This window comes from Elephas maximus, chromosome 1, assembly GCF_024166365.1.
Source record: "Elephas maximus indicus isolate mEleMax1 chromosome 1, mEleMax1 primary haplotype, whole genome shotgun sequence".
In the NCBI taxonomy this organism is placed as follows: domain Eukaryota; kingdom Metazoa; phylum Chordata; class Mammalia; order Proboscidea; family Elephantidae; genus Elephas; species Elephas maximus.
The window spans coordinates 16,943,214-16,971,109 of NC_064819.1; the positions used below are offsets into that span (position 1 = coordinate 16,943,214).

At 37.4% G+C, this 27,896-nt stretch overlaps 1 protein-coding gene across 3 annotated transcripts in view; it reads right to left on the minus strand.

Annotated features, from left to right (window-relative positions):
* LMLN (leishmanolysin like peptidase) overlaps positions 1–27,896 on the minus strand; it is a 107,448-nt gene that overhangs the window by 16,208 nt on the left and 63,344 nt on the right. For 2 of the 3 annotated variants that reach the window (XM_049878966.1, XM_049878976.1), the window contains exons 12-15: positions 21,424–21,534; positions 5,248–5,380; positions 3,446–3,605; positions 1,141–1,271 (exon numbers count right to left, since the gene is read on the minus strand). In XM_049878966.1, the coding sequence (XP_049734923.1) occupies positions 1,141–1,271; positions 3,446–3,605; positions 5,248–5,380; positions 21,424–21,534 (535 nt within the window). The remainder of the gene's footprint in view (positions 1–1,140; positions 1,272–3,445; positions 3,606–5,247; positions 5,381–21,423; positions 21,535–27,896) is intronic. The other variant, XM_049878985.1, reaches the window with a different exon arrangement.

Consider the following 27,896-nt stretch of genomic DNA (forward strand, 5'->3'; position numbering starts at 1 on the left):
TGGGCTACGATTCTCCATGGTTTGGGAGTTGCTCTTCCATAATGTAATCACCTTCCATTTTGTGATCTGATGTGAGCAGCCAATAAGTTGAAAGGGGTGTTTCCTTGGGGGTGTGGCCTGTCTCCAGTATATACATGGAGGTTCTGGCAAAGCTTCCTCTCTCTCTCGACTCTGCACTCTTCTTGTCGCCTGACCTCTAGTTCTTGGGACATAAGTCTTCAAAAGTCTCCAGCCTGCCACCTGACCTGCAGATCTTGGACTTGCCAGCTCCTAAAACCCCGTGAGCCAGAGGGGTTCCCAGCCTGCCATCAGACCCATGGATGTGAAACTTGCCTGCCCCCACAGTGGCATGAACCATTTCCTTGAAGTAACTCTCTCTATATTTACATATATGTTTCACTGGTTTTGCTCCTCTAGAGAACCCAGACTAAGACAAGTTCCCAGCTACAGAAGTCTATTTAGCTCTGTGGCTAAAATGATAAGGAACTCTTCCTATTTTTCAGTTCTCAGGAACACACTTTCCTCCCCAACATACATTGGTAGGGTATGGAATAGTCATTAAGTTGGATGCTCTGAAGTTACAGAATGCCCATACCTTAATAAGTTCTTAATATGGTGATGTTGGCCATTTTGTATCAGATATGCAAATAAGATAATTAAAAAAATTGTAGTCTGCCCCCTTTTGGATTTCTAATTTCAAAGAAAAAATCTATTATTAATCAGTACTTGACTTGTTAATTCTTAAAATCTATGCTTTCCTCAGGCCTTTTAAAATAAAATTGTAAGTTTTTATTGTATTACAAAAAGTAATATTTGTTCAAGAAAAAAATTGCTTATTTACTGTAATTTCTTTAGGATATATGTCTAGAAGTAAGATTATTATGAAACTTTACTGATATACAGCAATTATGTATTTTTTAAACAGAAGGAGACAGGCAATTTCTCTGAAAGAAATGTTTTCAGGAAACACAAGCAACCAAACTAATATTTACATAAATAAACAAGATAAGTTAAAGTATTAATCAATAAACTAATTTAACTATATAGATACAAACATATAAAATATATAAATATAAACACTGTATAACACTATAAAATTATATAACATTTGGTATAATTATTAACAATCATATAGTTTACCTGATAACATCCACTCCCCCAGTCTGGGTAACTCAACTTCCTTTCACACTTTTCCATGACAAATGCTGATTTCTGAATTAAACAAACTGAATGAGGTCCATACTTTTCAGCACCATAGTTTTTAAAAAGATCTGTAGCAAACCAGAAAAGTCTTCTTTAAAAACTGACTTTTGGTAATTGTAGCATTTCATTGTTATGATTTAAAGTTGCTTTAAAAACAAACATGTTTAATGAAAATTTTCAATTAAAAAAAAATCAAGAGAAAGATAGGATTCCAAATTCAAACAGGGTTCTCAAAAAAGGAATTACCGGGAGGAGCTTACTCTATTGAACACAAGGGAATAAAACTAGTCCCAAAGGATTTAGGTTAGATATACAGAGGAACTGGCACTAAGAATCATCAGGTGTCTAGGTACCAACAGAAGAACCTTCACCGGTGGCCTAAATAGGAATCACCTCCCAAGAGACCAAACAATCAATATGATGAGGGTTTTTTTGGAGTGCTGCACTCTTTGCAAAACTTGACTAGGATCTTCAATTTGTGCCACCTCCTGGACGTCCATAAATAACACGCTGATCTAGTCTCAGACTAAGCTCAAACCTGCAGCGGTAGGGGGTGGAATATATGAACTCTAAGTCCCCAATTGACAGAGTGATGAAGCTCTTAATCCCCAGCAATAATTTGCTCTTTTTACACTCTTACTACAGTTAAATTTCATCTTTTGAAAGTAGAGCATTCAATTAGCCCACTTAAAATGTTATAAAGAGAAGTATTTTATATCAGTTTTGAAAAATGTTAATTGTACCGCTAAGAAAGGAAATAATAAACAATAAAGTAGAACTCTACATTTCTCTTATTTATCAGTATTCCAAGATCCTCAAAAAACATAGTGATCAATATCTAAAATAACAAGAAAAAACCCACTGCCGTTGAGTCGATTTCGACTCATAGCGACCCTATAGGACAGGGTAGAACTGCCCCATAGGGTTTCCAAGGAGCAGTTGGTTCATTCGAACTGCTGACCTTTTGGTTAGCAGCCCAACTCTTAACCACTACGCCTCCAGGGTTTCCATCTCTAAAATAGGGGCCAGCTAACGGTAACTCTCAGGCTGAATCCCGCCTGCCACGTGTTTCTGTAAGTTTCATTGAACGTAGCCACATCCATTTGTTTACATATTGCCCATGGCTGCTTTCATACAACAGCAGACCTCAGGCCCCGTAAAGCCTAAAATATTTACTCTCTGTCCCCTTACAGAAAAAGTTTGCTGACCCCACCTCTAAAACAATAAAATGTGAGCCTATATCACTGGCTAATCCAAAATTAACAGATCTGTGTACTTCATTTGCTTTAATATGGAACTGCTTAATCGTTATAAGACTTCAAGATATTTATTACATAAGTGAGCAATGAAAAAAATGACACCACAAATCCAATGAAATCTTCTAGGTTTAAGAATAAAAGGTAAACACATTATGGAAATTTAAAAATTAAATGATTTGGGTCTATAATAAAGTTGGGAATAATGAGAATAAAAAGACCAGGTTACGAAATTTCGATGACTACAAAGAGACAACTTATTGATCTTTACTAACATACTGAATGTGACATTTCTGTTTACAAAGGTGGTTCATATGAGTTAGAACTATTATCGCTGAATACCCAACTGCCATACTGCTTATTCCCTTGATGATCTATTTCCATACATTAAAAGACAATAAACAATAAGGCAATATATCTTACTGGCCATGGGACAGCAGTATCATTTTGATATCTGAAGAGAGACATGTTTTTCTAAATAATATAAAATGCACACTTTGCAGGAGAAAACAAAGTGGGTATCTAATGTGTTATAGTAAAGAGTCCTGCATTGGAGGATCCTACTCTCACACCAGTTGTCACTTAGTGTCTCTTCGCTCTTCTGAAATCTGATAACATGTCCTTCATAAGATTTTTAGAATAAAATGAAACGATGAAAATGAAAGCGCTTTGCAAGGGAAAAGTGTGATGCATATGTAACCTATTACTGAGCATTGTGTGTGTGCACATGTATGTGAATCAAATAGCTAACAATCTTTTCTGTGCACTGGGCACAATTCTAAGCACTTACTGAATTTATTCATTGAATTCTTACAACAATCCTATAAGAATTATCCCCATTTTACAGATGAGGAAACTGAGGCATAGAGAAGTTAAGTAACCTTTCACAGATGGAAAGCAGCGGAAGTACAGTTTGGCTCCAGGGCCCTTAACCACTATTTTATATTGCTGATGCTACAATTTTAATATGTAAATAGAGGACTAACCTGGCTGATTTTCCAGTATTCTACAATCTGAGCTACGCTGATATTCTCCGCTTAAATGCCAACTGAATTCTTGACTGAAAGGGCAGTAGTCAGCAATTTCTACCGAACCACCATAATAAGGCAAATCTTTAGCAGGTATTCCACTGAGTTCATCAAAGTACTACAAAAAAAGAAAAAAAAAATTATTGGAAAGACAGGAGAGTAAGAAACATTCCGTATATTCAAACCGAAGTCCACAGGCAGTTTATGGTAACCCTTGCTAATGCCGTACAAGATATTAATGTACTTTAATATACAGTATGACACAAAGAAGATAAAAAATATACAGTACAACACAAAGAAGATAGTAATATATTATCTAAGGGGTGTTTCCAGGTTGTTTTAGTTTTCGAAATAAGTAAACTTGTCTAAGTTATTTATTAAGATCACAAATTTGATTCATGTTTTAAAAGGATGAAACAGAATTAACACTGAGTCGAAGAGTTTTAAGAGGTCACAACACTAATGCACAGAATTAAGATATCATAAACATAACGTACTTCAAGTGTTTTAGGAGATTTAATTTATATGTTGCTTTGACAAACTTGAAAAAATTAAAATCTGAGAAAATAAATGAGATTATATAATTAAACGCTTAGAATACGAAAAGAACAAAGTACCCGATAAATTTTACAGATTTCACTCTTTAAACCACCTTAATGAGTTACAGCACTATGCCTAGAAACACAGTGGCCACCTTAATGTGTTTCATGCACTCAGCATGATCATAAATATATGTAGGAAGCTCAAAATTCAGTAGTTTCCATTTTAAATTAGTTTCTGAGATATCATCTCTGACTAAAAAGAGTCCTTAGTGAATGGCAGGCATTTTAGAGATACCCATGGCAACGAGAACTTCAAAATTCAGCCTGAACATTTGGGACTATTTCTTTCATCTTTTAAATCTCATGGGTCAAACCTTTTCCAAAGCAAAACTGCCAAACATTTTAAATTAATTGGATTACCAAAACCAAAAACCAAACCCAGTGCCGTCGAGTCGATTCCGACTCATAGCGACCCTATAGGACAGTGTAGAACTGCCCCATAGAGTTTCCATGGAGCACCTGACGGATTTGAACTGCTGACCCTTTGGTTAGCAGCTGCAGCACTTAACCACTATGCCACCAGGGTTTCCATTAATTGGATTAGTATTTCGAAATTATTTTCTTTAAAGAATCTTGTTTCCTGAATAAATTAGAGAAATTTAAAGATGAAGGCTTTGGAAACAAGAAAGAAAATGCAAACAGTTTAAAAAGAGGTCAAAACAAATATTCTAAGTATCGCCTGCCATTACTACAAGTCATTCACTGCTAGATATTAACTAACTACTATCTTGAGCACATTATTATAAAGGAATTGAGACTTCTTACTTTTTTTTCTAATTGGAGAACAAATGGGGCCATAAACTTAAGAGAATTCACTCTTCTAATTCAAAGTAGAAAATACTTTTTAAAAAGTTGATTTCTAAAATTGTGCCCCATTGTTTTAAAAAAACCATCTATCTGAGACCACATGGTCAACAAAGGAGAGAAGGCTGATGCCCTCTGAGACTCAGGTAACAGGAAAGAATAGCGAGAGTAATAATAAGAACGTTGATACAATGTGAAGAACGTAACCAATATCCCTCAAAAAGATGTGTGGAAATTGTTGAGTGGGAACCTGTTTTGCTGTGTCTACTTCCACTGAAAATACAATAACATATTATTTTAACATAATAAAGGGCATTTAATAAAAATAAAATTGTGCCCTGAAAGAAGTGTTACCTGGTACTCTCGCGGTAAAGGTTTCGGAAACTTCTGTAAATTACACACCGCGACCGCTCTCTGGTCCTGTCTGCAGGTTAACTGCAGTGGGTTACTTCTGAGTGTGTCGCAGTAAGGGGTCGGCATCTGCCTCCTGCAGACAGAGATGAGCACCAACAGTGTCAAACTTTAAAGAAAATATGACCAGTCTATTCTGCAGCTTGTGCTTTAGATTACAACCCCAATACATTTTAATAGTTTAAAACTAATTGCTGAATCAGGTGACAAACTTATTTTTCAAACAGTGAAAGGAAATGCTTAACGCAGCTGTGGAAGATGGTTAGTTGCAATATAATAGCACTTCACTGCTATTCAATAAAATCCTATTTGTCGATTTTTCCACTCTCGCCAGTTAAATCGAGTTCTGTAGGCCTGCTTTGCATTTTTAACGCAAACCAATGAAATTCCAGATCCTGGATTGACCCAATGGCAATAATTTGTTAAACTGAAAACATTCACAAGACGATTAATCTTGTTTTTCTATGAAAAATGAAGACTGTGTGACTATTTCTAGTTGTTAACTAACTTGTTCTGTCATCTGGTTACATATATCTACTCTTGGAAGTGTAATTTGAAAAGAGGGGTCTTGTAATTCTCTAAATCAGAATTTGCTGCCATGTCCTGTAAAAACAACCTTCAAACAACTCTGTAACTCTGATTAGTCGTTTTATTGATAAACTGTTGTCATAAGAGTGATGTTATCGATGAAATCTCAGTATTTCTAAATAATATAAATCCTATTAAGATTGGTCTGCCAAACTAGAATAGGATCACTGGTATTTATCCTCTTCTCCCACATGGAAAAAAAGGCCTATGTTAGATTTCTTATTGTAAGGAAGATTGGTACTTTTCTTATTTCAGTTAACATAGCATAGCAATAAAACATCTCTAGGGAGTTATAGCCTGAGATAAAATATATAAACTATACCATAAAAATCCATTGCCATTAAGTCGAATCCGACTCATAGCGACCCTACAGGACAGAGGAGAACTGCCCCATTGAGTTTCCAAGCAGCACATGGTGGATTCGAACTGCCGACCTTTTAGTTAACAGCCGTAGCACTTAATCACTGTGCAGCAGGGTTTCTCAACTATCTATCGTTGTCTCCAGTAAACCTGAAGCAACACAGTGTAATGGGAACAGCAAGATCTTGAAGCCATCACATAGGCCTGGGCTCAAATCCCAGTCCTGGCCACTTACTTAAGCTACTGACTTTTCTGAGCTTCACTACAAAGCACTCAGAGCCTACCACAAAGAAGTTATTGAATAAACATAATTTCCACTTTCCATACCATTTTTATAAAATCTTTATATAAGGTAATTTTATAACTTTCCATAACATTTCCAATGAATTTAACCAATAGTTCTAAGTCACTTTTTTGATACTATGAAAGTCATTTCCTTTTTTTCTAAAATAAAACAGTACATTGTATTTACTTTAAATAAATTAAAAAATGAGCTTTGTTTAAATGGGTAAATAGGACTCCTTAGAGAGAGATAAGTGCTTTATTAAAAGAGAAAGTAAAAAAATACTGATTTCAAAAATTTCAAAGCTAGAGCTTTTGCAAACTCTAACGTAGCCCTGTCCAAAAGAATTTTCTGCAATAGATTGAAATGCTCTTTATCTGTGTTGTCTAATATGGTGGCCACTAACCATATATGGCTACTGAAATGTAGCTAGTGCAACTGAAAGACTGAATTGAAAATTATATTTGACTAATTAATTTTGGTGTCCACCAGTGAAGTAAACAGTTAAGTGATTGACTACTGGCCAAAAGGTTGGTGGTTTGAAATACTTGGAAGCACCTCAGAAGACAGGCCTGGCGATCGGCTTCCAAAAGGTCACAGCCTTGAAAACCCTATGGAGCAGTTCTACTCTGTACACCCAGGGTTGCCACGCGTCAGAACTGACTCAACGGCAACTAACAACAACAATTAACTATAAATTTAAATAGCCAATGAGGCTAGAGGTATCATATTGGACAGTACAGCTCTAGAGCCAATATTAATGCCAAACAAGCTAGGGAGGGAAGTTGGATATCCGTTTTAGTTGCTTCTAAACACAGGAAAAAGCCTTATTTTGTGTGTGCACGGATTTATGTGATTCAAATGAGAATAGCTCTGCCTATGCTCGACCGAGCCCTTCTCACGCAGGTTACTAAGAGATGGAGGAGTCACAGCCGATGAGGCACAGAGGTAAGCAAGCACCAGCCCCTGTGCTCTGAAGCGTCACCCTGAATCCTCTAAAACAATTCAGGGAGCAAGCCAGGCTGGGCTGAGCAGCTAGAAGTTGGCTTCTGTCCTGTAACTATTTCTGGGCTTAAATGCTTCACAAGTGGGACATTTGAATGTTTCTGACAGGGGTGCTAAAACTTCAGCCCTTGAGTCAAATCCTGCCTGCACCTGGTTTTTGTAAATAAAGTTTTATTGGAACCCGACCATGTCCATTCGTTTTGTCTGTGGTTCAGCAGCAGACATAAGACTGTAGGACCTGCAAAGCCTAAAATATTTATTTTCTGACCCTTTATAGAAAGAGTCTGCTGACTTCTGGTTTATGGTTCAAAGGACAGAAGAGAACACTCTTGCAGTTTTGAGCAATGGGGAAGAGAAAATGTCCTGTCTTTGGTCTTATGGCATACTATACTTGGGACCCAAAGGGGAACAAACAATAGAATTGCAGCTGTTAACTGAATAAAAATCTGTCACGCTCTCGCAGCTGCAATGTTGGTTACATACATCCTTTGACATACTGGAATAGTGGCTCCCAATTTTGTTACATGTTGAAATCAGCTGGGGGTCTCTAAAAAACACCAATGCCCGGCTCCCATCCCTGGACAGTCTGATTTAATTGGTATGGGGCACAACGTGGGCATGGAGACTTAAAAGCTCTCTAAGTGATTCTAATATACAACAAAATTTGGAAGCCACTACATTATCAGACCAGTTTGTAGTGCTGGAGTTAACGAACCGGTCCAGAAGTGACTGCAGGTGTTTCCTGCTCCAGCTTATGAGCAGCTCTTTTCGCAGAGCGTCATAACTCAGCTGCCAGACTCTTTAATAGAAACTCAGTGATTTAAGTTGCTTTGTGACTTAACACAGATGAGAAAAGATGAGAATAACATCTTCAATAACACAGGAAGTACTGTGGTTTAATGAGCAAAGCACTGGACTAGGAGAGAGAAGTTCAAGTCCCAGCTCTGTCCCTCATCAGCTGTATGATTCTAGGCAAGCCATTTGTCTAGGCCTTTTTACTTATCAGTAAAATTAAGATACTAGTTTGTACTTTGGAGAGTTCCTTTTAGGAATACATGAGATTATATACTATCGAAGTAAACCCTGGTGGCACAGTAGTTAAGTGTTACAGCTTCTAACCAAATGGGCGGCAGTTTGAATCCGCCAGGCTCTCCTTGGAAACTACGGGGTAGTTCTACTCTGTCCTATAGGGTCGCTATGAGTTGGAATCAACTCGACAGCACTGGGTTTGGTTTTTGTTTTTTTATACTACTGAAAGTTTTAGTAATCATAAAATGCCAATAAATGAACAAATTCATCATCACTATTAGTTGTCCTAAAGCAGTAGTTTGCAAATGTAGGTCCATAGTCTGAATGCATCACAATTACTGGGGGAAACTGTTTAAAAATATAAGTGCAACTTCTGCTCCTGGAAAGATGGAGTAGATGTACTTTTTTCTTATTCCTCCTGGTAAGTACAAATAAACATCTTGGGTATTACATATACAACAAACATAAAAAGACTCTACAAGGTAGAAAGAAAAAGGCAGACCTGTTAGGAGCCTCAAAACTCGAAAAATGACATGGTGGTGAGTTCTCCCAACAACTAATAAAGCCAACTAGGCAGAAAATCAGCAAGGATATAGAAATCAACACCGCCATCAACTAACAGGGCATAATCAACATTTGTAGGGGATTCCACCCAACAACAGCAGAATATACATTCTTTTCAAGTCCCCTCGGAATATAACAGGGACAGATACTCCAATAAGCAAGGTAAGCAAAGTGCTTACCTTGCTTACCAGATCCTCTGTAGTGAAAATTTCACATGGGATTCATTATACATTTAATCAAAGATGTAGTGAAACCCATGTGAAATTATTCACTACAGATTAGTAAGTAAGCATAAGTAAACCCATGCTTACTTCGTTTAGTGTTTCATCTACCCCTCTCAGGCATTATAAATTTAAAATGAGGCTTTGATTCTGTAGGAAGGTGTTGTGGGGTTGGGAGAGAGATAGATGCTAGCCATGCCTATACTTACCTTGCCTATTGGATAATTCGCCCCTGATATACCAAGATAAAACGTATCCTCTGGGCCACAAAACAAATCTCAAAAAATTTAAAAGAAATTAAATCATATACAGTGTGTTCTCCAAGTACAATGGAATCAAACTAGAAATCAACAGCAAAAAGATAACAGGAAAATCTCCGAACACTTGGAAACTAAACAACACACTTCTAAATACGCCACGGGTCAAAGAGGAAGTCTCAAGGGAAGTGAAAAAAATATACTGAACTTAATGAAAACAAAAATATAACATATTGAAATCTGCGGACCATAGCTAAACAAATGCCGTGAGGAAAATTTATAACACTAAATGCATGTATTAGAAAATAGGAAAAGTCTCAAACCAATAAGCTAAGAATCCAGAAAAAAAAAAGGGCAAAATAAACCAAAAGCAAGCAGAAGAAATAATAAAGATAGCCGAAGTCAAAGAAATTGAAAAAAAAAAAAAAGAAACAACAGAATAAATCAATTGACACAAAAAGCTAGTTCTTTGAAAGCATCAATAAAATAGATAAACCTCTAGCAAGACTGTGAATAAAACAAAGAAGACACAAATTACCAATATCAGGAATAAAACAGAGGGTATCACTATAGACCTAAAAGATATCAAAAGGATATAAGGGAATATTACAAATAATCCTACACACATAAATTGTTGTGAAACAGATAAAATGGACCAATTCCTCAAAAATAACAATTACCACAACTCACCCAGCAGTTAAGTTCTTAACCACTGTGGCACCAGGGCTCCCAGTATGAAAGAGATAATATTAATAGCCTTATCACTATTAAGGACATTTAATTTAAAAATTCGCCAAAAAGAAACGTCCAGGGCCAAATGGTTTCATTGGAAAACTCTACCAAACGTTTAAAGAAGAATTAACACCAATTCTGCATAATATTTTCCAGAAAATAGAACAGGAGGGAGCATTTCTCAATTCGTTTTATGAAGTTAGTATTACCCTGATACCAAAACCAAAAACAGCACAAAAAAGAAAACTATGAAAATAACCCTCATGAATACAGACACAAAAATGCTCAACCATTAACACATGGAATTCAGCAACATATAAAAAGAATTATACACCATGACCAAGTAGGATTTATTCCAGGCATGAAAGGATGATTTAATATTAAAAAATCAATCAGTTTAATCCATCATATCAACAGGCTAAAGAAGAAAAATCACACGATTGTATCAAATTGATATAGAAAAAGTACTTGATAAAATTCAATATCTATTCATGATTAAAAAAAAAAAAACTTCAGGAAAATAGGAATAGAGGGGAACGCCCTCAAGTTGATTAAAAATATCTACAAAAAACTTAGTTACATGATTGATGTAATTGGTATCTCTGAATTATACATGGAAACCCTGGTGATATAGTGGTAAAGTGCTACGGCTGTTAACCAAAAGGTCAGCAGTTCGAATCTGCCAGGTGCTCCTTGGAAACTCTATGGGACAGGGTCGCAATAGGTCGGAATCGACATGACAGCAGCGGGGAATTGTACATGTAAAAAATGTACAGGAAATATTACAAAGCATCTTCTCTGATCATAAGGCCATAAAAGTGGAAATCAATAAAAGGAAAAGAAGGGAAAAGAAATCAAACACTTGGAAAATGAACAATGTCCTGCTCAAAAAAGATTGGATTATAGAATACATTAAGGATGGAATAAAGAAATTCTGAGAATCCAATGAGAACGAAAACACTTCCTATCAGAACCTTTGGGACACAGCAAAAGCGGTGATTAAAGGCCAATTTATATCAATAAATGCACACAACCAAAAAGAAAGGGCCAAAATCAAAGAATTATCCCTACAACTTGAACAAACAGAGAGCAACAAAAGAAACCCACAGGCACCAGAAGAAAACAAATAATAAAAATCAGAGCAGAACTAAATGAAATAGAAAACAGAAAAACAACTTAAAGAATTAACAAGACCAAAAGCTGGTATTTTCAAAAAAATCAACAAAATTGATAAACCACTGGCCAAACTGACAAAAGAAAAACAGGAGAGGAAGCAAATGACCCGAATAAGAAATGAGAGGGGCGATATTACAACAGACCCAACTCAAATTAAAAGAATCATATCAGATTACTATGAAAAACTATACTCAAATTTGAAAACCTAGAAGAAATGGATGAATTCCTAAAATGCACTACCTACCTAAACTAACTCAAACAGAGGTAGAACAACTAAATAGACCCATAACAAAAGAAGAGATTGAAAAGGTAATCAAAAAGCTCCCAATAAAAAGAAGCCCTGGTCCGGACGGCTTCACGGTAGAGTTCTACCAAACTTTCAGAGAAGAGTTAACACCACTACTACTAAAGGTATTTCAGAGCATAGAAAAGGATGGAATACTACCAAACTCATCCTATGAAGCCACCATATCCCTGATACCAACACCAGGTAAAGACACCACAAGAAAAGAAAATTATAGACCTATATCCCTCAGGAATGTAGATGCAAAAATCTCAACAAAATTCTAGCCAATAGACTTCAACAACATATCAAAAAAATCATTCACCATGACCAAGTGGGATTCATACCAGGTATGCGGGGATGGTTCAACATTAGAAAAACAATTAATTGAATCCACCACATAAAAAAAACAAAGGATCACATGATTTTATCAATTGATGCAGAAAAGGCATTTGACAAAGTTCAACACTCATTTGTGACAAAAATTCTCTGCAAAATAGGAATAGAAGGAAAATTCCTCAACATAATAAAGGGCATTTATACAAAGCCAACAGCCAACATCACCCTAAATGGAGAGAGCCTGAAAACATTCCCAATGAGATCAGGAACCAGACAAGGATGCCCTTTATCACCACTCTTATTCGACATTGTGTGGGAAGTCCTAGCCAGAGCAATTAGGATAGATAAAAAAATAAAGGGCATCCACATTGGCAAGGACGAAGTCAAAGTATCTCTATTTGCATATGACATGATCTTATACACAGAAAAGCCTAAGGAATCCTCCAGAAAACTACTGAAACTAACAGCAGAGTATCCGGATACAAGATAAACATACAAAAATCAGTTGGATTCCTCTGCACCAACAAAAAGAACATCGAAGAGGAAATCACCAAATCAATGCCATTTATAGTAGCCTCCAAGAACATAAAATACTTAGGAATAAATCTTACCAGAGATGTAAAAGGCTTATACAAAGAAAACTACAGCTACGCAAGAAACCAAAAGAGACTTACATAAGTGGAAGAACATACCTTGCTCATGGATAGGAAGATGTAACATTATAAAAATATCTATTCTACCAAAAGTGATCTATACATTTAATGCAATTCTGACCAAATCCCAAAGACATTCTTTAATGAGATGGAGAAACAAATCACCAACTTCATATGGAAGGGAAAGAGGCCCCAGATGAATAAGGTATTACTGAAAAAGAAGAACAAAGTGGGAAGCCTTACTTTACCTGATTTTAGAACCTATTATACCCCCACAGTAGTCAAAACAGCCTGGTACTGGTACAACAACAGATACATGGACCAATGGAACAAAATTGAGAATCCAGACGTAACTCCATTCACATATGAGCAGTTGATATTTGACAAAGGCCCCAAAACAGTTAAATGGGGAAAAGACAGTCTTTTTAACAAATGGTGCTGGCATAACTGGATATCCATCTGCAAAAAAATGAAACAAGACCCATACCTCACTCCCTGCACAAAAACAAACTCAAAATGGATCAAAGGCCTAAATATGAAATGTAAAACGATGAAGATCATGGAAGAAAAAATAGGAACAACGTTAGGAGCCCTAATACATGGCATAAACAGTATACAAAACATTATAAAGAATGTAGGAGAAAAACTAGGTAACTGGGAACTCCTAAAAATCAAACACCTATGCTCATCCAAAGACTTCACCAAAAGAGTAAAAAGACCACCTACTGACTGGGAAAAAGTTTTTAGCTATGACATTTCTGATCAGTGCATGACCTCTAAAATCTACATGATACTGCAAAAACTCAACTGCAAAAAGACAAATAACCCACTTAAAAAATGGGCAAAAGACATGAATAGAGACTTCACTAAAGAAGACACTCAGGTAGCTAACAGATATATGAGGAAATGTTCATGATCATTAGCCAATGGAGAAATGCACATCAAAACTACAATGAGATTTCATCTCACTCCAGCAAGGCTGGCATTAATCCAAAAAACACAAAATAAAAAATACTGGAAAAGCTATGGAGAGATTGGAACACTTGTACACTACTGGTGGGAATGTCAAATGGTACAACCACTTTGGAAATCGATTTGGCGCTTCCTTAAAAAGCTAGAAATAGAACTACCATATGATCCAGCAATCCCACTCCTTGGAATATATCCTAGAGAAATAAGAGCCTTTACATGAACAGATATATGCACACCCATGTTTATTGCAACACTGTTTACAATAGCAAAAAGATGGAAGCAACCAAGGTGCCCAACAACAGATGACTGGATAAATAAATTACGGTATATTCACACAATGGAATACTACGCATCGATAAAGAACAGTGAGGAATCTGTGAAACATTTCATAACATGGAGGAACCTGGAAGGCATTAAGCTGAGTGAAATTAGTCAGTTGCAAAAGGACAAGTATTGTATAAGACCAGTATTATAAGAACTTGAGAAATAGTTTAAACCGAGCAGAAAACATTCTTTTGTGGTTATGAGAGGGGGGAGGGAGGGAGGCAGGGTGGGAGAGGGGCATTCACTAATTAGATAGTAGATGAGAACTACTTTAGGTGAAGGGAAAGACAGCACACAATACAGGGGAGGTCAGCACAACTGGACTAAACCAAAAGCAAAGAAGTTTCCTGAATAAACTGAATGGTTCGAAGGCCAGCGTAGCAGGGGCAGGGGTATGGGGACTATGGTTTCAGGGGACATCTAAGTCAATTGGCATAATAAAATCTATTAAGGAAACATTCTGCATCCCACTTTGAAGAGTGGCGTCTGGGGTCTTAAACGCTAGCAAGCAGCTCTCTAAGATGCATCAATTGGTCTCAACCCACCTGGACCAAAGGAGAATGAAGAACATCCAGGACACAAGGTGATTACGAGCCCAGGAGACAGAAAAGGCCACATGAACCAGAGACTACATCATCCTGAGACCAGAAGAACTAGATGGTGCCCGGCTACAACCCATGACTGCCCTGACAGGGAACACAACAGAGAACCCCTGAGGGAGCAGGAGAACACTGAGATGCAGACCCCAAATTCTTATAAGACCAGACTTAATGGTCTGACTGAGACTAGAAGGACCCCGGTGGTCATGGCCACGAGACCTTCTGTTGCCCCAGAACAGAAACCATTCCCAAAGCCAACCCTTCAGACATGGATTGGACTGGACAATGGGTTGGAGAGGGATGCTGGTGAGGAGTGAGCTTCTTTGGTCAGGTGGACACTTGAGACTATGTTGGCATCTGCTGCCTGGAGGGGAGATGAGAGGGTGGAGGGGGTTAGAAGCTGGTGAAATGGACACGAAAAGAGAGGGTTGAGGGAGAGAGCGGGCTGTCTCATTCGGGGGAGAGTAATTGGGAGTGTGGAGCAAGGTGTATATGGGTTTTTCTGTGAGAGACTGACTTGATTTGTAAACTTTCACTTAAAGCACAATTATAAAAAAAAATGTTGAGTTTGCAAATGTTCTGATACATATTTTTTTCTTACAACAACTTAAAAAACAATCTACAGCTAATACTATGTGTAATGGTGGATGACTGAATGCTTTCCCCCTAAGTTGGGGAACAAGGCAAGTATGAGCACTCTCACCACTCTTAATGAACATAAACTTGAACGTTCTTGTTAGTGGAAAAAGACAAGAAAAGGAGATAAAAGATATACCAATCAGAAAAAAAGAAATAAAACTGTCCCTAAATGAAAATCACATGATTGTCTACATAGAAAATTGCAAGGAATTTACAAAAATCTTCCAGAACTAATGTTTGCTCCTGTTCAGTAGTGATGCTTTACTGAGTTTAGTAAAGTCACAAAATACAAGATAAACATACAAAATCAAATTATATACCACAGACTAATGATGAACATATGGTATTAAATACGATGACTCAAAAAAAAAAAAAAAAACCTAACCTGTAAATCTAACAAAAGATGTACAGAATTTGTATGTTGAAAACTACAACAAACATGATAGAAATCAAAGAAGATCTAAATAAGTGGAGAGACATAATATATTCATGGACTGACAGACTCAATCTCCCCCAACTGATATTTAATTCTCTTTCAACTGATATACAGGTTAAACTCAATTCCTATCAAATTCCCAGAAATTTTTTTTACATAATAGACAAGGTTATTCTAAAATTTAAGTGGAAAGGGAAATGAACTAGACTAGCTAAAACAATTTTGAAAAATAAGAATAAAGTGAGAGGAATCAATCTAACCAGTTTTAAGACATATGTTGTTGTTCGGTGCCCTCAAGTCAGTTTCGACTCATAGTGACCCTATGCACAACAGAACAAAACACCGCCTGGTCCTGCGGCATTCTTACAATCATTGTTACGCTTGAGCTCATTGTTGCAGCCACTGTGTCAATCCACCTCATTGAGGGTCTTCCTCTTTTCCACTGACCCTGTACTTTGCCAAGCATGATGTCCTTCTCCAGGGACTGATCCCTCCTGACAACATGTCCAAAGAATTTAAGACCCAGTCTCACCGTTCTTGCTTGTAAGGAGCATTCTGGTTGTGCTTCTTCTAAGACAGATTTGTTCATTCTTTGGGCAGTTCACGGTATATTCAATATTCTTCGCCAACACCACAATTCAAAGGCATAAATTCTTCAGTCTTCCTTATTCATTTTTCAGCTTTCATATGCATGTAATGAGATTGAAAATACCATGGCTTGGGTCAGGCGCACCTTAGTCTTCAAGGTGACATCCTTCCTCTTCAACACTTTAAAGAGGTCCTTTGCAGCAGATTTACTTAATGTAATGCGTCTTTTGATTTCTTGACTACTGCTGTTTCCATGGCTGTTGATTGTGGATCCAAGTAAAATGAAATCCTTAACAACTTCAATCTTTTCTCCATTTATCATGATGTTGCTCATTGGTCCAATTGTGAGGATTTTTGTTTTCTTTATATTGAGGTGCAATCCATACTGAAGGCTGTGGTCTTTGATCCTCATTAGTAAGTGCTTCAAGTCCTTTTCACTTTCAGCAAGCAAGGTTGTGTCGTCTGCATAATGCAGGTTGCTAATGAGTCTTCCTCCAACCCGATGCCCTGTTCTTCTTCATATAGTCCAGTTTCTCAGTGTATCTGCACAGCACACAGATTGAATAGGTATGGTGAAAGAATACAACCCTCACACACACCTTTCCTGACTTTAAACCAATCAGTATCCCCTTGTTCTGTACGAACAACTGCCTCTTGATCTATGCAAAGGTTCCTCATGAGCACAATTAAGTGTTCTGGAATTCCTATTCTTCGCAATGTTATCCATAATTTGTTATGATCCTCACAGTCGAATGCCTCTGCATAGTCAATAAAACACAGGTAAACATCTTTCTGGTATTCTCTGCTTTTGGCCAGGATCCATGTGACATCAGCAATGATACCCCTGGTTCCACGGCCTCTTCTGAAACCGGCCTGAATTTCTGGCAGTTCCCTGTTGATACACTGCTACAGCCATTTTTGAATGATCTTCAGCAAAATTTTGCTTGTGTGCGATATTAATGATATTGTTCTATAACTTCCACATTTGGTTGGATTGCCTTTCTTGGGAATAGGCATAAATATGGATCTTTTCCAGTTGGTTGGCCAGGAACCTGTCTTCCATATTTCTTGGCATAGATGAGTGAGAACTTTCAGTGCTGCATCTGTTTATTGAAACATCTCAGCTGATATTCCATCAATTCCTGGAGCCTTGTTTTTCACCAATGCCTTCAGAGCAGCTTGGACTTCTTCCTTCAGTACCATCGGTTCCTGATCATATGCCACCTCTTGAAATGGTTGAATATTGACTAATTCTTTTTGGTATGATGACTCTGTGTATTCCTTCCATCTTCTTTTGATGCTTCCTGCATCATTTAATATTTTCCCCGTGGAATCCTTCACTATTGCAACTCGAGGCTTGAATTTTTTCTTCAGTTCTTTCGGCTTGAGAAACACCGAGCGTGTTCTTCCCTTTTGGTTTTCCATCTCCAACTCTTTGCACATGTCATTATAATACTTTGTCTTCTCGAGCTGCCCTTTGAAATCTTCTGTTCAGCTGTTTTACTTCATCAGTTCTTCCTTTGCTTTAGCTGCTCGACACTCAAGAGCAAGTTTCAGAGCCTCCTCTGACATCCATCTTGGTCTTTTCTTTGTTTCCTGTCTTTTCAATGACCTCTTGCTTTCTTCATGGATGATGTCCTTCCACAACTCATCTGGTCTTCGGTCACTAGTGCTCAATGCATCAAATCTATTCTTCAGATGGTCTCTAAATTCAGGTGGGATATACTCAAGGTCATATTTTGGCTCTCGTGGACTTGCTTTGATTTTCTTCAGTTTCAGCTTGAACTTGCATATGAGCAATTGATGGTCTGTTCCATAGTCAGCCCCTGGCCTTGTTCTGACTAATATTGAGCTTTTCCATCATCTCTTTCTGCAGATGTAGTCAATTTGATTTCTGTGTGTTCTATTTGGCGTGGTCCATGTGTATATTTGCTGTTTATGTTGGTGAAAGAAGATATTTGCAGTGAAGAAGTCGTTGGTCTTTCAAAATTCTATCATTTGATCTCTGGCATTGTTTCTACCACCAAGGCCATATTTTCCAACTACTGATCCTTCTTCTTTGTTTTCAACTTTTGCATTCCAGTCACCAGTAATTATCAATGCATCTCGATTGCACGTTCAATCAATTTCAGACTGCAGCAGCTGATAAAAATCTTCTATTTCTTCATCTTTGTCCCTAGTGGTTGGTGGGTAAATTTGAATAACAGTCGTATTAACTGGTCTTCCTCGTAGGTGTATGGATATTATCCTACCGCTATCAGGATACATCCTGAAATGTTCTCTTTGACGATGAATGCAACACCATTCCTCTTCAAGTTGTCATTCCCAGCATAGTAGACTATATGATTATCTGATTCAAAATGCCCAATACCAGTCCTTTTCAGCTCACTAATGCCAAGGATATCGATCCTTATGCATTCCATTTTATTTCTGACGATTTCCAATTTTCCTAGATTCATACTTTGTACATTGCAGGTTCTAAATAATAATGGATGTTTGCAGCTGTTTCTTCTCATTTTGAGTCAAGCAATATCAGCAAATGAAGGTCCTGAAAGCTTTACTCCATCCACCTCATTAAGGTCAACTCTACTTTGAGGAGGCAGCTCTTCCCCAGTCATCTTTTGGGTACCTTCCAACCTGGGGGGCTCATCTTCCAGCACTATTTCAGACAATGTTCTACTGCTATTCATAAGCTTTTCACTGGCTAATGCTTTTTAGAAGTAGAGTGCCGGGTCCTTCTTCCTAGTCTGCCTTAGTCTGGAAGCTCAGCTGAAACCTGTCCTCCGTGGGTGATCCTACTAGTATCTGAATACCGGTGGCATAGCTTCCAGCATCACAGCAACACATAAGCCTCCACTGTATGACAAACTGACAGACACACAGTAAACAAGACTTTGTGGTATTAACACAGGGATAGACACAGATTAATATAACAGAATAGAGAATACAAAAATAGACCCACAAATATACCCAATGGACTGTTTTGACAAAGGTAAAAAAGCAATTCAACAGAGTAAAGGGAGACTTCAACAAATGGAGCTGGAGCAATTGGACATGCAGTAGCAAAAAAAAAAAAAACCTCTGAGTCTCACACCTTATTCAAAAATTAACTCAAAATGAATAACAGACAAATGTAAAACATAGAACTATAAAACTTCTGAGGAAAAAACAAGGAGAAAATCTTCAGGATCCAGGCCTATTCAAAGTTCTTGGGTTTGATACCAAAAGCACGATCCATAAAAGGACAAAGTAATGAGGTGAACTTCATCAAAATTAAAAACTTTTGTTTTACAAAAGACCCTGTTAAGCAGATAAAAAGACAGCCTACAGAGTGGGAGGAAAATTTCCAAACCACATATCCAACAAAGGATTAATACCTAAGACATATAAAGAACTCTTAAAATCCAACAGTAAAAAAGCAAACAATCCAATTAGAAATAAACAAGAGAAATGAAGAGACATTTTACTGAAAAACATATACAGATAGCAAATGAGCACGTGAAAAAATGTTCAACATCATTAGCCATTAGAGAAATGCAAATTTAAGTCACAACGAGGTATCATTATGCACGTGTCAGAATGGCTGAAATAAAAAATAGCGATAACACCAAATGCTGTCGAGGATGTGGAGAAACTTGAGCACTCATTCACTGCTGGTGGGAACGTAAAATGGTATAGCTACTCTGGAAAAGAGTTGGACAGTTTCTTACAAAACTAAACATGAAACTATCACCCAGCCTAACAACTGCACTCCTGGGCATGCAGCAGAGAGAAATGAAGAATTGTGGTCACACAAAAACTTGTGCGCCAGTAATTACAGCAACTTTATTCGTAATAGCAAAAACTGGAAACAACTCATGTCCTTCAACAGGCCAATGGTTAAACAAATTGTGGTACAGCCATGCTAAGAACACCGCTCTGCCATAAAAAAAGAACAAAATATTAATACAACAACCTCTCTCTCTGGAGAATTACGCTAAGCGCAAAATGCCAATCCCAAAAGATCACATAGACTATGAATCCTTTTATATAACTTATTGTAATGTCAAAATTGTAGAAATGCACAACAGGTTAATGGTTGCCAGGATTAAGGTGGGAGTAGGGGAGGCTATAAAAGGGCAACATGAGGGAACTTTGTGGAGATGGGAATGTTCTGTATCTTGACTATATCAATGTCAGCATCATGGTCATGACGCTGTACTACACAGTCCTGTAAGATGACACCATCAGGGAAAACTAGGTAAAAGGTACACAGGATCTCTATTATTTCTTAAAACTACAAGTGAATCTATAATTATCTCATAATAAAAACTTCAATTAAAATATATACATATGCACACACGTGTGTAAGTGTGTGTGTGTATATCTATCTTGATGTATACTTTCAACAATAATGAAAAATCAATTTCCTGGGTGGGAGAACCTATATATATATACACACACACACATATATATACTCAAATTTGGAGACTCTACTTTTAAAAAGCTCGCTAGGTGATTCTGGTATGCATTCGTATTTGAGAACCACTATTCAAGCCCTGGTGGCAGAGTGGTTAAGACCTTGGCTGCTAACCAAAATGTTGGCAGTTCAAATCTACCAGCCTCTCCTTGGAAACCCTATGGGGCAGTTCTAATCTGTCTTATAGGGTTGCTATGAGTCAACGGCAACAGATTTGGTTCGCTTTTAGTTTTATTCAAAAGTACCTTCATATTCCCCAGATACTGAATCAACAGTTGCATCTGTGCCTATGTGTCCACTCTCTGACGAAAATGGTAAGAGTATGCAAACATTTTGCAAAATATATATACTTATGAATTATAAACTAAACAGAAATGTCCATGACTCTGAGCCCTGCATTGTGGATTCTTTTAGTATATGATTAAAAACAATACTGTAGCTACTTATTATGATATGATTATCAAGCATCTGCAGATGGTTTTCTACATACTTTTTAACTGAACTAGTCAGGCCACCTTTTAAAAAAAATAGTTGATGTTTTAGGCTCAGAGTGAAGAATAAAATCAGACATGAAGTGTTTCATCAGTGATGCTGTAAAGAATGCATTCTTACTTCCGTCTCTGCCGATCAATCCAGAATTTACAGCTCTTCGTGGCAAAGTCACAGCCCATGCCTCGGCCCCAGTCTAACTTCTCGGCCATGCTGTAATTAGCTTTATACCAGCTGCGGAAATAATCCAAACACAGCACGTTCCGTTACTGCTATTTTCAAAACAACTCCACCAAACCAATTACACATCTCAGTATTGAGCAAACTAGGACCTTAAAAAAGCCTTTGGTGACCATGAGCACAGGTGAGCATTTACAAAGCCCGGGCTGCACAGGGATCATCGTAGCAGGGACTGGGTCACTTTGTCTTATGATCAGGGTACTCACATATGAGGAAAAAAATCCCACATATTTCAATTGTAATTTTCAAAGATAACAGAAGCCACAGAGTAGAAAGTGGTTTAAGTGTGAGGCAAGAAGAATACGGGCTGAAGAAATAGGAAGAGAATGGGTGAAAGAGAGAAGGGAGGAAGCCGAGGAAGAAACAGTGGAATTACTGGTAGCTGGCCTTTTCCTAAAGCTGACTGAGTTGTTCTAGTTTCCTTTTCCTCTAACCTTGAGTTTCTGACATTCTATCAAATACAGGCTTTGTTTGTGAATAAATGTTACATCATTATGATAAAGAATGGATACAATGCCGAACACTTTTATAATGATCTAATTTCAGAAAAAGAAAAACAGGCAGACATTGGTTTAATTAACTGACAAATTTAATCAAAGGCAGTGAGCCTACTTTTATTAATTTTTTCTTACTGGCACGATCAGTTTGCAAAAGTTAAAAATTTGACAAAATAGTTTCTGTATTAGATCTTGCCAGTTTAGGCATTAGCAAAACGGTTATCACATCAGCTCAAAGGCTGGAGGAATGACAAGTACCATTCCCTCTGCTCCAGTCACCTTCCCACAGAATCAAACAAAAGCAGAAAGAGGTGATACAGCATCTTCCAAACCTCTCCTTTCAAACAGCAGAACTCTCTTGCTCAGATAGAAACTGAGGAAAAAAATCCAGGAGCTTCAATACCAAAATGCCTGTGAAGTCTGCAGGTACAACGTGAGTTACATTAATTAGCTAACCTGGTGGCACAGTGGTTAAAACAATCGACTGCTAAAAAAAAGGTCAGCGGTTTGAAACCACAGCGGCTCCGCAGGAGAAAGATGTGGCAGTCTGCTTCCGTAAAGCTTTACAGCCTTGGAAACCCTAGAGAGTCACTATGAGTTGGAATTGACTCAATGGGAGTGGGTTGAAACCACTGACCTTTTAGTTAGCAACTGAATGCTTAACCACTGTACCACCAGTCTCTTCTCAGAGAGTAGCCAAAACCAAACCCAAACCCACTGCCATCGAGTTGAGTCCGACTCATAGTGACCTTATAAGGCAGAGTAGAACTGCCCCGTAGGGCTTCTAAGGAGCGCCTGGTGGATTCGAACTGCAGACCTTTTGGTGAGCAGCTGTAGCTCTTGACCACTATGCCACCAGGGTTTCCCAGAGAGTAACAGGTGCCCATAATTTGTGTACTAGCAATTATGTTAGCAGTGCAGTGCCTAGGTTAGGAAGTCTTTCTTCCTACGGATAAAATGTAATTAAGGTGTCTTGGGAATTACCCCATCTAGTTTAAGTTGTGGAGTGCAAAGTGTAGTAACAGCAGGGTGTTACTCAGTCACCAGCAAGGTACTCCAGCTACATTTCTTGAGATGTTCCTGATGCCTGTTCTTTGCAGCTCCTCCTGAACTATCAGTCAACACTTACGGTACGTGTCAAGCACTTTGCTAAACGCTAAGGATACAGCAGTAAATAAACAGACAAAACTCCTGCCCTCGTGAAGTTTATAATCTAGTGAAGAAGAAAGATATTAGAGCATCACAAGTGTGAAGAATGCTACAAAAGAGAAGTATAAGGCTAATAAAAACCAAAAACAAAACCCACTGCCATTGAGTCAATTCTGACTCATAGCGACCCTATAGGACAGGGTAGAACTGCCCCATAGAGTTTCCAAGGAGCACCTGGCAGATTCTAACTGCTGACCTCTTGGTTAGCAGCTGTACTACTTAACCACTATGCCAGCAGGGTTTCCAGGGTTTCCAGAGGAGAGTATTAATAGGGAAACCTAAACTAGTCAAGGGAATCAGGAAAGATTTGCTGAGGAAGCAACGTTAAGCTAAACCCAGAAGGACAAGCACAAGTTAGCTGACGGAGCAAAGGAATATCTTTTTTCTGGCATCAGTGAGTTGTGAAATCAACTGAGTGAGTGTTGATCAGCATTTCTTTCTCTCTCATTTTAAAAACCAATAAAATAGAATAAAAGATTGCATTGTAGGTAGAAAAGGTAAATACTGTTTTTGAGACTTTGGTTCAGTTTCATATGAAACAGCTAAGACTTAACTGGCACTTAAAATGTGTGAAGCACTGTTCTAAGGAGCTTATATATATTAACTCGTTTAAACCTCATAAAATTCTCTATGGGGTAGGTACTACATTTATCCTCATTTTAAAGATGAGGGAAATTAGGCCCAAAAAGGTTATGTAAACTACCCATGGTCACAAGCTAGTAAACGTCAAAACTGGGATTTGAATCTAGAGGGTGTGATTTCAATGTCTGTTCACTTTTATAAAAAAAATGAGATAATTCACCTACCATAAAACTTAACCCTTTTGAAAACTTGAAATGTAATTAACATAATATAAAATTCATCATTTTGAAGCAAGCATTTAAAACCAATTCAGTGGTTTTTAGTATATTCACAAGGTTGTACAACCAACAACACTACCTATTTTCAGGACATTTTCATCACTCCGTACCTCCCCGCAACCTCACTAGCCTTTGGCAAGAACTAATCTATTTTTTGTCTCTATGGATTTGCCCATTCTTAACATTTCATATAAATGGAATCATATAATATGTGGTCTTTTGTGTCTGGCTCCTTTCACTTAGTATAATGTTTTCAGGGTTCATCCAAGTTGTGGCAGGTACCATGACTTTGCTCCTTTTCTACATCAGAACAATATTCCATTGTACAGATGTGCAATCATTTGTTTATGCGTTTAACGCTGATGCACACTTGGGTTGTTTTCATCTTTGGGCTATTACGGACAATGCTGCTATGAACATTTGTGTACAAGTTTTTGTGTGGACATATGGTTTCATTTCTTTTGTGTATATACCTAGGTATGGGATTGCTGGGTCATATGGTAACTTCATGTTTAATCCTTTGAGAAACTGCCAAGCTGTTTTGAAAAATGGCTGTACCATTTTGCATTCCCAATAGTAGACTCTGAGGGTCCTGATTTCTCCAGATCCTCACCAACACTTGCATTATTAGGCTTTTTGATTCTAGCCAGCCTAGTAGGTGTGAAATGGTGTCTCACTGTGGTTCTGACTTGCATTTCCTTAATAATGTTCAGCATCTTTCCACGTGCATATATGTCATTTGTATATCTTCAAAACTATCTTTCAAATATGAAGGATAAGTGATTTCCCACATAAACAAAAACTGAGAAAATGTGTTGCTGGTAGGCCTGCCTTACTAAGGAATACCAATGGAATTTCTTCAGGCTGAAAACAAGTGATTCCAGACACTAATTCAAACCTACACACAAAAAAAACAAAGAGCACCAGTAAAGGTAATTATAAAAGACAGCAGAAATGCATATTTTTTTCTCCTTTCTTCTCTTAACTGACTTAAAAAAAAAATGTAAAAATATGCATATAATGTACTGTTGGGGTATAACATATATAAATGTGTCATATATTTGTAGCTTGCCAAAGCACAAAGGAGGTGGGTGGGAACAAAGTTGTGCTGGGCTCAGAAAATTACTACAGATGGTAAAGTAATAATTATAACAATTCACTGTTGAGTTTATAACATTAATAGATATATATATAACACCATCAAAAGAGAGAAAGGGGAACAGAGCTATGCAAGAGTAATATTTCCATATACAACTGGGATTAAACCTAGTATAAATCTGAAGTTGATTCAGATAAGGTAAAGTGTATATGCTAAACCCTAGAGCAGCTACTAAGTAAAAAAAAAAAACAGTGAAAAACTCTTTAAAGAAATTAAAACACTACATTAGAAAATATTTGCTTAATGTAAAACAAGGAGGTAAAGGAAAAATAGAGGAACAAATAACATGAGACACACAGAAAACAAAAAGTAAAATGGTAGGTAAAAATTTGGCTGTATCAGTAATAAACATAAACGAATTAAATAATCCAATCAAAAGGGAGAGATGGTCAGACTGGATAAAAAAATGTGATCCAACTATATGCTGTCTATAAGAGCCATACTTTAGATTCACAGATACAAATAGATTGAAAATAAATGGATGGAAAAGGTTATCTCATGCAAGCAGCAACCACAAGAAAGCTAGAGTAGCTACACTGATATCAGACAAAACAGACTTTAAAACAAAACATATTACTAGAGATAAAGATGGACATTTTATAACAAAAAGATTGACTGATCGGGAAGATAGAACAATCATAAACATATACGCATCTAATAACAAAGCACCAAAATACATAAAGCAAAAACTGACATAAATGATGGGAAAATATACTTTTCAACAATAATGGTTGCAGACTTTAATATCTCACTTTCGATAATGTAAAGAATAACTAGAAAGATCAATGAGGAAACAGAAGACTTAGACAACACTATAAACCAAGTAAACATAACAGATATCTATAGAACACTCCTACCAACAACAGAATATATATTCTTCTCAACATTCTCCAGAACAGACCATATGCTAGGCCATAAAACAAACCTCAGTAAATTTAAAAGGACAGAAATAATACAAAGTCTGTTTTCTGACCACAATGGAATGAAATTAGAAATCAAGAGTAAGAAAAAATTTGAGAAACTCACGCATATGTGGAAATTAAATAATACGCTTCTAAATAACCAATGGATCAAAGAAGGAATCAAAAGGGAAATCAGAAAATACTCTGAGATGAATGACAGTGAGGACATAACATACCAAAACTTACAGGATCTGGCTGAAGCAGTGCGTAGAGTATAATTTACAGCTGTAAATGCCTATAGTAAGAAGATCACAAGTCAATAACCAAAACTTTGCACCCTAAGACACAAGAAAAAGAAGGGAAAACTAAACCTAAAGCAAGAATGAAGATAATTAAGATTCAAATAGTAATCAATGAAATAGAGAATAGAGATACATAAATGAAACCAAAAGCGAGTTCTTTGAAGCAACAAAATTGACAGTTTTTCCCTCCCCTTCTAGGCAACTCTTTTGGACAGGATGTAAGATGTAAGAGAAGAAAGCAGTAGCATGTATGAGTTTTCTCTCTCTTCCCCACTCCTGAAGGGAAACACTCATTCTTTTGCTTTAGTAAATTTTGGGAGTGTAAGCTGCCCAACCCCCCACTTATTCTGTGTTCTGCCATCAAAGCTAGTCAGCCTGTCTCCTGCCCTTTAGATTTGCAGGTGAGAGTCATACACCAATCCATGATGTCTCCCAAATTGCAGAGGGAAAATTCACAAAACTTTAGCTAGATTGGCCTAGAAAGTAAAACAGAAGGCTCAAATTACTAGACTCAGAAATGAAAAAGGGGACATTACTACTGACTCTACAGAAATAAAAAGGATTATAAAGGAATTCTATGAACAACTGTACACCAACAAACTAGATAACTGAGATGAAATGGAAAAATTCCTAGAAAGACATTGTTATGAACTGAATTATGTCCCCCCAAAAGATATGCTGAAGTCCAACTTTACCTGTGAATGTGACCTTGTTTGGGAAGTACAGCAGTTCTTTGGAGATAGTATCAGTTTAAGTTAATGAATTCACATGAAGTAGGGTGGGTCCTAATCCTACGTAACTGTGGTTATATAGGATTATGAAATAAACCGAAAAAACCCATTGCCATTGAGTTGATTCCAACTCATAGTGACCCTATAGGACAGAGTAGAACTGTAGGGTTTCCAAGGAGTAGCTAGTGGATTTCAGCTGCCGACCTCTTGGTTAGCGGGTAAACGCTTAACCACTGGGTCACCAAGGCTCCTTCTTAAAAAAGAGGAGAACAAATAAGGAGGCAGGTCAAACAAAGGGGAAGACAACATCTGCAAGCCAACAAACAACAAGAAATACATGGAGTTACTAGAAACTGAAAGAAGGAAGGATCTTCCCCTAGAACAGACAAAGAGAGAGTATGGTCCTGTCAACACTATGCAGTTGGACTTCTAGCTTCCAGAGCTATGAGCAAATAAATTTCTGCTCTTTAAAGTTACCCACTTTGTGATATTTTGTTATGGCAACCTTAGGAAACTAAGACAGACACAAACTACTGAAACTGACTCAAGAGAAGTATACAATACGTCATGGATTGAATTGTGTCTCCCCCCACCGCCTGTCAAATATGTGTCAACTTGGCTAGGTCATGATTCCCAGTATTGTGTGGGTCTCCACCATTTTGTGATCTGATGTAATTAACCTATGTGTTGTAAATC